The sequence below is a fragment of the Crocodylus siamensis genome, chromosome 1 (genome assembly GCF_052110815.1).
Source record: "Crocodylus siamensis isolate JL-2025a chromosome 1, ASM5211081v1, whole genome shotgun sequence".
Classification (NCBI taxonomy): domain Eukaryota; kingdom Metazoa; phylum Chordata; order Crocodylia; family Crocodylidae; genus Crocodylus; species Crocodylus siamensis.
Window position 1 is genome coordinate 390,178,425 of NC_143395.1, and position 10,890 is coordinate 390,189,314.

The 10,890-nt window shown below is 42.2% G+C and overlaps 1 protein-coding gene across 1 annotated transcript; it reads left to right on the forward strand.

Annotated features, from left to right (window-relative positions):
- The first annotated feature begins 6,113 nt into the window (after window positions 1–6,113).
- On the forward strand, window positions 6,114–9,653 carry LOC149875231 (vitelline membrane outer layer protein 1-like). The gene is made up of 4 exons (XM_090052720.1): window positions 6,114–6,129; window positions 7,293–7,318; window positions 8,041–8,135; window positions 9,356–9,653. Exons 1-4 carry the CDS (start codon window positions 6,114–6,116, stop codon window positions 9,651–9,653), a joined length of 435 nt encoding a protein of 144 aa, XP_089908846.1.
- Window positions 9,654–10,890: the final 1,237 nt, after the last annotated feature.

Consider the following 10,890-nt stretch of genomic DNA (forward strand, 5'->3'; position numbering starts at 1 on the left):
TTTTTTTTTTTTTTTTTTAAAGTGCTGGGATGGGGCTGGACAGGGCAACCATGCGGGCTTCTCCTGAAGCTCCTTCTGCCCAGGGAGAGGCAGCCACAGCCAGAGGAGCTGCAGGAGAACCTGGCTTGGCTGTGCCTGCCTCTCCCCAGCCAATATGAATCTCTGAATCTGCACCAAATTTCCAATTTTGATTTGGCCTAATCGAATGGGAACAGTGATTCAAATCACCAAATAAAATCACTGGCCTCTGAACTGGCCAAATCTGAATCTAATGCTTCCCTATTTGCACAGGCCTAGTAATAGTGGAGAAGTACTTGGGGAGTCAGATGTCAGGCAGATTATAATGTGTCATAAATCCAATGTTTATATTTAGTCCATGATTTTGTGTATCCAGGCGGTTGATGAAGTGAAGTTCATAGGATTATCTGTGAAAAGTGTTTTGTAAGTTCCCTTTGAGGATTAGAACTGAGACTGGGAGAATATCTGATATCTAATAAAAGATATCCAATTCACCCAAAGAACCTTGTCTGCCTGTGTCCTTAGACCAATATGACTACAACCTATACTTCTTAAACTATTCTTGAAAGAGATGATTGAATATTAATGGGACTGTTGCAAACAGTAGCTGAGCAAATATTAAATATTACAGTATATTTGGGATTTGATGGATAGTCCAATAGTGATAAAAAGCTACTATTTTTTTCATGCTCCCATTTGTGAGGATAAAACACATGTCAGGAGGCATGCGTCTATTTTAAATGGTTAGAGATAACTTTGGAAGGTAATAATATTCACTCATCACAAAGGCTATTGCATCATCCTGGTTTTACAATTTTTTACACAATATTTTATGTCCCACAGATATTGTTCTGGACTTCTAAATTATCCCATTTTTTTATTAATCAGCCCAGCCTTTGTGTATTATTTTTATTGTTGTTGTTGTCGTTGTTATTATTATTATTGTTATTATTATTATATTACAAGATATTTGTATTGTGTATTACTACACAGTAGAATTTAATTTACATTTACCAAGATAAAGGCGGTTAATGGTTTCTGGGTGCCTAACTTGCTACATTTTAAAGGGGTCTGATTTTCAGAGATCAGGTCTAATCTTTCAGTAACTGAGGCATTTAAAAGTATGGATCTCTTGAAAAATTGGACCAGAAAGTTCAGTGGAATGACAGTGCACTGTGCTGAACAGTGTCTGAAGTGAAGATAAAATCAAAGCAGAGACCTCATCAAAACTGTTCTGGCAACGTTCTGTTCTATTGATTTTCCATTAATTGTTAATGTTAATGATACATGCTTAATTATCCACAATAAACTCAATGAGGTAAATAAGTCCCTGGGAAATATCTTCTATCTGTGAAATATGCATATGGTTTTGTCCAGTCAGAAACTAACAGCAGCAATTCTAGCATAAATCTATTTAAAGAAAAACAAGAGTTTTTGACCCTTTAGGTGCATTTACATGTCACCTTATGGTGACATAGTGATGGGCTACATCACTGTACAGCACGCTATGGCAACGTAACAAACATGTTACATGTGATTGCCAGCTATGTAACCTGGTGGCACACTCACTGGGTATAGTGCACTGCTGCGGTGACATAGCGGTGAAATCTACCTGTGCGCCACACTCATGGTTCAGTAACTGCTTCTACCACACCGTGCTTTAGTACTTTCAAAAGGAAGTGCTAAAACATGGCATCATACCAATGTCACCATATGGTGATGTGTAGATGTGCCCTTTGAAAACTTTGTAGCCATAAAAAATGTCACAAAAACAATTCCAAATTGTGATACATTAAGTACAATTTCAGAAATGTGTTCAAAACCACAGCAGATTATGTTCTGGACTCTGCTAATCAGTCTATTAATGTGCCAATGTGTAGCATACTTTGGTTCAATGGAAAGTTTTGCCATGGTTGCTATAAAGATGGAATACAAATTAGTGATGTGTGTTCTCAGTTCTGCTATGCATATTCTGTTTGTTACTTTCATGTTCACTTCCAAAGCCAAGCATAATTTTTTATTGTAGACAGGTGACATTGTGAACTACAGCTCTCCTTGCAGGCCAAGCATTTGAACAGAAAGGAGATGAATCATTGACAATATATATAATTTCTTTCTTTCCTAAAGATCTCCTTGAAGTTGGTCATTCTGATCCACAGGATTTCTTGCGAAAGAGATGCTGCCAACTAGACTCAATCCTCTGTCTTTGACTCTGATCCCACCAACTTGCTGCTGATCTGTAGAGAGCTGACTAGCCATGACCTGTGACATAAGTTGGCACTGTCCCTAGGCCTCGTTTACTGCCTGAGACAGACTGAATGAAGAGGAGTATCAAGGTCTGCTCCATGTTATTGTGTCTTAGAATCTGTAGCCATACTCTGGACCTCTGAAAGACCTAAACAGAGCTAAACAGGAAAAGAAGTTGCCTGAGGAGATGAGGACACTTCCACTGCAGGGCAGAAACAGCAGCTAGAGCTCCTTCTTGATATGTCATGAATACACACAATGCATGTGTGAACATACCAGCACTACACACACAATTTTCATATCCCCCAAAGAGGCAAAATCTACTCTGCAATTTCACCTCAGCCCCCCTTTCCCCCCCCAAAAAATTGGGGGGCTGTTTCCAGGAGGGAGAAAGGTGTTGAGATGACTCAGAAATGAGCCAATGGCATGCATTAGATGCTGACTGCTTGTTTGCATTGCGTTTAATTCTTATTGGTTGGAGTTTGGGCCTTTCCCATTTTTAATGCACATTATTTGGACCCTGCTCTGAAGACAAAATTATGAACTGCTTTATGGGCTTTTCTGTGGTATTCTTCACTGTAGAATACAAGTGCTTTACAAATATTTAACTAATTAATTTTTCAAAATCCTTGTATGGGATGTGGGTAGTATTTTCTCCATTTTACAAAGGGGAGCAGAGATGCAGAGATTAAGATTGAAAGCATTCTCTAATGTTGTGTCCCCAGTGAGAGACTTCTAGGACCTGATGTCAGAGTTTTATAAAGGCACATAATATGCTCAAAGCAGAACTCCCGCTGATTTTGGTTGTAGTAGAGTGGGCTCAACACTGCTGCAAATCAGACCCTAGGGTCTCAAGGCACATCAGAAGACAAGTTGCACATGGTTAATAACCATGGATGGAAAATCTAAGTGCCTTTCTTAGTGTTAACATATGGACTGCAGCAGAGAGAGAACCCAGCTAGTTCCCTGGGGTGTTGGATTCAATTGCCTGAATAAGGAGATTCTCTTGTCCTGCATTCCTCTGTCTCTGCATGCTTTCCAGTCTCTGCAACAAATGAGATACTAAACCCGATTCATCCCACAAGAAAGGCCTCATGCATATAATGAAGCAGCAGGATTCTGTGGAAAACCCAGTACCTGCTCATGTAATTAAAAAATGGTATCATAAAGCATTTGTACAAGGGGGCTGGACTAAGGCTGCCCAGGCAATTGCAGTGCTTGTAGCAGTCAGCATTACAATTGCATGGAAAATCCTGTTTAGCTTTGATCCCACGCCCAGGGCAGACTGAATATTCAGTGACCTTGGATGCATCTACATGAGACACTGGAAGCACAGTAGACTACTGTACATTAGTGTGTCATGGCAGAAGCTGTGCTAATGTGCTAACGTGCAGTAGAATTAGTCTACTGCACATTAGCATCATGTAAAGCAGTGTTTCTCAACCTTTTAAGTAGCAAGTACCCCCTAACTTCTGAAAATTGTAATAAGTACCCCAACAGTCAATTTTCCTGGGGATTTTACAGTTACAGATTAATGTATGCCATATGATGGAAGAAGGGCTGTGTATAAAAGGCCATGATAAGACAGATGTCTGATCTGGTGTGGGTAGGGTTGCTACTTTTTATAGCGGGGGTGCTCAAGTATGCACCTAGGCTAGAGGTGATGTTGGTCAAAGCTAGAAGGACTGAACCCAGTGTCACACAAAGCGTGGTATGCTAAATTATTGCTGGGGAATTTTTTGCCATAGTTTTGAGAGGACGAAGGGGTGAGAGAGAGAAGGGAAAAGAGGGTGAGTGAGAGAGACAGACAAGGACATAGGGCAAGAGAGAGAGAATGAGACAGGGAAGGGGGGAAGGTGAAGAGAGAGAGGGAAGTGGGGAGAGAGGGTGGACAGGTAGCAACCGTAATTGTGGGGATGACCCTCAGGAGGAGGGAAGATTGTGTCCGCTTTTTTTCTAAAAAGGGTATGTCTGCAGGAGTACTGTGGTGGTAGTGGGTGAAGGGAGAGTTTGGTTCTGTAGTTCAGAGATAAAAAGACACAAGGACACAGTCAGACACATGCAGCAACACGCTGTGACACACACATGCAGGCAGACATGGGGGCACACACACAAATAGGCATACAATAATTCAGAATTTAAGTTGGATTCTTTTTTATTGAATTTTTCAACAGGTTTTGAAACAAAATCACATGTGAATCATAAATTGTAGAACAGTAAAAACAATATATAACTCAAACATTTATATTAATAAAACTCTAAACAGAAGTATCTTTGTGACTGGAACTTATACTCTCCCTCTCTAGAGTTGTTCTACAAATCAGGGATTGGACGGGACTTTTTGCTAGTTTTATTAAAATAGCATAAAAATGAGTTCTTGTAAGATGTGGATTTAATGAGAAACTTGGGCCTGTTAGGATGACATAAGCATTCCAAATCTTGGTTTTAAACTACTTATTGCTACTATCAGATCATTTTCCGGGCACAAACTGTTTCTTATTTTACTTTTTAGCCCAGTCAAGTGTGAGAAACTGGTCTCTCACAAATATGTTGAGGCAAATGGGAGAGCCTTGTTCCTCAGCTGTGGGTGTTCCCATTTCATTTTCTGCCAAAATGCAGGGATGTCACCCAATCTCATGCTTTGCATCCTCTGCAGCGTACTGTCTGTGGAAAGCTCAAAAAGTTTTCCCTTCATGCTTTCTGAAATCCCTACTTGTTCAATCGCACTGTCATTAAATGGATTCAAAATCCATAGTTTCTGTGGATCTTCATGCTCTTCAACGTTAGGGAAATAATGTTCAAAGTTTGACTCTAAATTTACCAAGTGTTCTTTAATATTTGCTTTCACACTTTCATTCAGAGGGATTTCATATTCTTCACAGAATTCTGAGACCTGTGGAAATGAACCAACATTTCCACACAAAGCTCTGTTTTTCCAGAACCTCAACTTTTTCCTAAAAGCTCTTACTTTGTCATGCAAGCTAGATATATTTATGTTGTATCTCTGAAGCTGAAGGCTCAAGTAATTGATTTTATCAAAAATGTCACTAAGATTGGCTAATTTGCAAATTCATACTTCATCTTCAAAATACTGTAAGCATTCAGATTTCATCTCTCTGAGAGAGACGGTAACTTCATATCTCAACTGGAACAGGCAATTCAACAACCTTCCATGTGACATCCACCAAACTTCAGTAAAGAAGGTCAGTAGTATGTGTATAGATAATACAATGGTTCCACTTGATTGAAGGATTTATAGCTTTTAAGCGAGCAACAAGACCACTTTGTCGACCATTGCTGCTGCCACTCTGTCTGTGCACACAGACACGCACCACTCCTATGACAATCCATTTTTTATAATGTGCTCATTTAAGATCTAAAAAAAGTCCTCTCCTGTTGTTTTTGTGTCCAATTCTTTGCATCCATGTATTTGTTTCTGTATCCCTTGCTTGTCTTCATCATCAATGTATCTGACAAACATCATCAATTGTGAATAGTTGGACACATCGGTAGATTCATCAATCTGTAAAGCGAACTGTTGTTTCTGGATAATTTTTTCTGAAATTTGTTTAATTATGTCTTCTGCCATGTCATCAGTTCTTCTTGTCATGGCGTCATTTGAATGTGGGACGGTTTTAATTTTATCTACTTCTCTTTTGCCAAACGTGATTTCAGCGACTCTGATAGCAGCAAAATGTTGAAACACATTTCCAGAAGTTTTACATGGGAAAGCAATATGTTCTTCCCATAAACTTATTCTCAGAAATGATTGAATTGTTTGAACTAAAATTTTCCAGAAAACTTCAGCCTGAGGTAGACCTCAGGCCTGGAAAATTTCAACACAAATGATGGTAGTTTTGCAAAGTTAGAAAAAACTGAAAGAAGGGCCTTAGAATAGGAAACGTTGTGTGGCTTAACAGGCAATATTAGCTGCCACATCTATAATAAGTGTAATTCTTCTGGCAAATTGCAGCTTGAGTCCCTATCCACAGCCTCCTGTGGGAGAGAGAAATCAGCTGTGTTTAGCCTGAAGTCAGACATAAAGCAGGATAGCTCTGCACCCTATAGACTATATCAGAGATGTTTAACAATGTATCAAAGCTTTCATAAGCAATGGGCTTAGTTCATCCTGTGGGAGGTCATACATCCCCACTCACAAGTCTTGAAAATGCATAAAGAACAAAGACTATATTAGGGGGAAACACTAAGCGGAAACTTGGGAAGCACAAATTCTAAATAATTTATAAGTTAATAAAGAGTAAACCTCTATCTACATGGGTTGAATATTACATAATCAGGCTGGGGAATTTATGTTAGTCAACACCAGTAATTCCAGGAACCCACTGATTAAAGCAAGAACAAAAAACATCACCTTGCTCTCATGGCAGCCAGTTCAATCAATTCCAGGTCAGTGCCTCGGTATAGGTACGTGAAAATCAGTGTTTGCTACAACTGTGTTTTTTTCCATGGTTTTGAGGAGGAAGGGGCCTTCCCTCTTTTGGGGCCTTCCCTCCAGGTCCTGACCATGCCCTGCAACTCCTTCCCACTTCCTTGTTAGTTCATGCGGGCACCACCCAAATAGGAGTTAAGTCTGTCCCAGGCTACTTTTGGATTATCCTGGCTGAGCAAACATGCCTGGTTCTCCAGCCATTGGTCTATGGCCCTTGCCTATGAGAGCTCCCAGAGAAAACAAGATGAATGTACTAGATCAAAGAGCACCTGACAACCATGATATTAAGACAAAATACTATCTCCCTCAGTCTTGTTCTGGGATTTGACTTTGGCTTACTCATATAAATTTTCACTTAGATTCTTATTAGCTTGCATCTACTACAAACTTTTCCTCTTTGACTTCCTAGGCATGCTTTGTTCCCTCTCCAGACCATTCAAGATGCATCCACTAGGGCCATATTCCTGGCCTATTGTTCTGCCCTCTCCCAGCTGAATGATCTCTGGTGAAGGCAATGGTTCCCAATGGGACACTTGCCTGCCTATACACCAGTGCCAGGAGGTTGGGGACTAAACAGGAAGAACCAAAGGATTTTCCCTGAAGGTAATTTTTTTCCTGATCCCCTGCTCTCCTCATTTTGCAGCAGGGACCTCTCTGAATTCTATGCAGTTTTCAAGGGGGTTCATTCTGTCCTCTCTTCTTGATCCTTCCCCAGTCATCAGGAAACAAAGTTTCTGAATATTTGATTTTGAAATTTTAGGCCTATCATAGGAAGTGTTGTCAGCACAGCTATATCAGGGAAGGACTAGTACCTGTTTTTTTTTCTTTTATTGTTCAACAACATGCTAACAAAACTCCTAATAGATACAGTGCTGATGGCAAAAAAGTACACACTTTAAGGGATTGCATGGGAACCTGCTTTGCTCAGTTCATGTAAATCTAATGTTATTTGCCTGTGCTGCTCTGAAGTTGCCTGTTGCTGCCACAGTTAAAATGTAATGCTGAGGTGTGTGTGGGTGGGAAATATGGCTAAGGCTGTCTTCTCCCTCTTCCCTGCTGGGTTCTAGTCCATAATCTTTGGTTTATTGTCTGGATGAGGAGGAACTGGAAAGTACAAAGGGGAATATCTAGGAAAAGTTGCCTGATCACCTCCTGGTTTCCTAGGGCAATGATGAAAACAATAATGATTTCCTTGACTCTATAATGTGATGTCTTTTTTTAATTAATTCACAGAGTTTAGTTATAGGAAGCTAAGAGGGGCTGTTGGTCTCAAGAAATTTTCTTGACCCTCCCTGAAACCCTGGGTCCTTTCCCACTTCTTCCAGGTTGAGCCCTCTCAGGGCTCTGGGGATGATTCAGCTCTGAATGGCATCCTCCTGTACTGTAGTGATGGTACAACCATTACATCTTCAGTGGGACCGTGAGTACCTCATTGGTTTATCTTGCTACCGTTTCCCCTCCCTTTGTCTTCCCCCACCCCACAATGAATGCTGCAATTTGCAACTGGACACTCGTTGACTATTCCCCTTTGTAATGGGCCCCTTTAGTCCTCATTAGCAGGAAGAAGGGACAGGGACAAATACAAGTGGGAGGTCTTTCCTCTCACAGCAGTATAAAGGAAGGGTCCCAGTAGGAAAGCAGGGCAGAAGGGCTGTGATGGAGGAAAAGGCATGAGCTCTAGCTGGCGTGGAAGGAGAATAGATCCAGAGAAACTGAATGTGGAGAATGAGGGAGGTCTAACCAGCCATAAGGAAGGCCAGATCAGTGCTGGGCCTGTTCAGCAAGACTCAGAAACTTCATAAGGCCAGGGAAGAAAAGACTAGAGGACTTGTACCTAGTGAAGAAAATCCCAGCTAAGAATGTGGAGGGACTGTAAAGTCACGAGTCACCCTGTCAACTAGATGCTCCTTTTCTCCAGTGACTTGCACACTGAGGAAAATCAAGGCATGACTGATGAGATAAAGCAGGGACACCTGGGGTGAAGAGCCAGTTAAGGTGGAGCAAGGAACACAGCTAGTGTAAAGCTGGGAACAGGGGAAAGGTGTGTACTGTAACAGTCCTGTTTATAAATGGCCAGGCAAACTGAGTTACAGGAGTGGTTTGCATTTGTACTTTGGCTTCTCTAGGATGGGTAAAGTGGCCATTTCATATTAGAAATTCTTATTTTCTGTAGAGAATGTGGGTGACTGGTGAAATAATACTAATTACAGAGTCTTTTTAAAATGGCACAAATAAGGGTAAATATGAAAATTTTCCCACACATTGTAGAAATCTTTGTGTGAAATCCTGGGAAGGGGACTTCAAGAGACCAAGATTTCAACCTGGAGGGGTTTCCTTCTATGTGAGGGATGCTTGGGAGAAAGATATATTAATTGTATGTTCCATATAAAACTGTTTTCCTGAGGCCTTCAAGTTATCTACCAGCAAATCGGGGAAGACCAGGATCAATACTGCAGGTGCCCAGGGAAGAAAAAATAATTAAAAAAACCCTTCACAGACCCTTCCAGGCCTTTCTGCTCATCGCTGCTATGTGTCCTGGGAATTCTGGGCCCAGTGCACAGTTGAAGAGATTGACCAGTTTCCCATAGGGTTTAGCTGAGCCTGAACACATCTTAGATAGACTGTTTTCTTCTCCTGCAGGTGGGGTCAATGGAGTGCGAAGCAGTGGCATCCCAGGTTGTACCTGACTGCCTTCTCACTGAAAGTAGAGTCACCGCAAGGAGATGGTGATGACACAGCAGCCAACAACATCAAGTTTAGATTGTTAGATGGGAGAGTGCAAGAGGGCAATACAGGTTCTGTCTGGGGCACTTTTGGCTCCTGGAGTAATCACTGCTACTCTGGGGCCATCTGCAGGCTCCAGACTAAGGTGGAACCACCCCAGGGTGAGGGGGATGACACGACACTCAATGATGTGAGGTTCTTCTGCTGTAGCTAGTAAGCTGCCTATGGGTAGATTGGGGACAAATCCATCAGGCCTGTTTGGTCATGCTAGCAGAGCTGATCACTTTAATTTTTCTGCTAGCTTTGGCTAGCACCCACTGTTCAGGGCCCTCACTTCTGCTGCAGCACAGCTAGTAGATAACACCACAACGCCACCCAGGGCTTGTTGGAAATGCAAAATGAGCAATCAAAATTAATTGAATAAACTATTGCTTAGCTCTTGGCTGTCTTCTTCCTAGGCTTCATCTTCTGGTCATCTCTTATCTTTCAGAGGTTCTGGAAAGACTGCAGGCCTGTGCAAACAAACAAGCAAGTAGATGAGGGGTCATGCTCTCACCCCCTCCCAGTGGCTGCTCCATCCCTGGTAACCCCAGGCTCCAGGCAGCCTGCTCACGGCCTGTGCAGCCCCCTTCAGGCTGCTTTCAGCATCTTTTATTCTCTCCCTCTGCTAGTCCACATGGTAGGCTTTTCCTCATTCACCATACCTGTGTCTGTTCCCTTGCTGGGAGACTCGCTCAGACCTGGTTTCCCAGCCTTCAGAGAGTCTCTCCAGGTCTGGGGTGGGCATGAAGAGGTACTCCTATGGTGTGGGGTTGTTCTGGCTCCCCCATGCCCATTATAACAAAGCCCAGCCCCTTTATACAGCTAAACGCCTCCTCCCCCTGCCCCTATCCCCACCCCCACAACACAGGAACCAACACCAGTCTATGAAACACCATAATATTTTGGCTCTGCTCTTGATGAAAGAGGTGTCCATACCTTAGTGCACAAAATGTGGCTCATGGACAGGTATCATCCTTGCATCTGCAGGGGAAAGGGGATTAGGAAAAGGAGGAATAATGGGATAAGAAGGAGAGCCCCTGCAGGTGAGAGACTGACTAGGGCAAGGTGATAGGGAGGACAGCTTGCCTGTCTAGGGCCAAAGGGGAGGGCATCCATCCAAATAACATTGTGGTACTTAAATGACTTGTCAAGCAGCTGAGAAAGCAGTTGCCTCTCTGTCTATACTGGCTTATACTTGCCACTCTCCCAACAACTCCTAATGCCCTAGAGTTGATATTGTCCTGCAGTGTGTCTCCTATTGACTCAAGACAAAGGGAAAGAATCTGACGCTAATTCAATGAGGGGCTCTTCAGTGGGGCTGTATGAAGTATCTCTTTGGTAAGGAGGCTGCTACTGGCTTAGACCCATGCTAGGCAACTGTTGATCAAGACCATCTCCAGGCAGCTCCT

What these genes read in the sequence shown, in the direction of transcription:
- LOC149875231 (XM_090052720.1), top strand. An exon ending in CCAAAGGATTTTCCCTGAAG is followed by an intron (nt 7,319 to 8,040) that starts GTAATTTTTTTC and finishes CACTTCTTCCAG; the next exon opens with GTTGAGCCCTCTCAGGGCTC. An exon ending in ATTACATCTTCAGTGGGACC is followed by an intron (nt 8,136 to 9,355) that starts GTGAGTACCTCA and finishes CTTCTCCTGCAG; the next exon opens with GTGGGGTCAATGGAGTGCGA.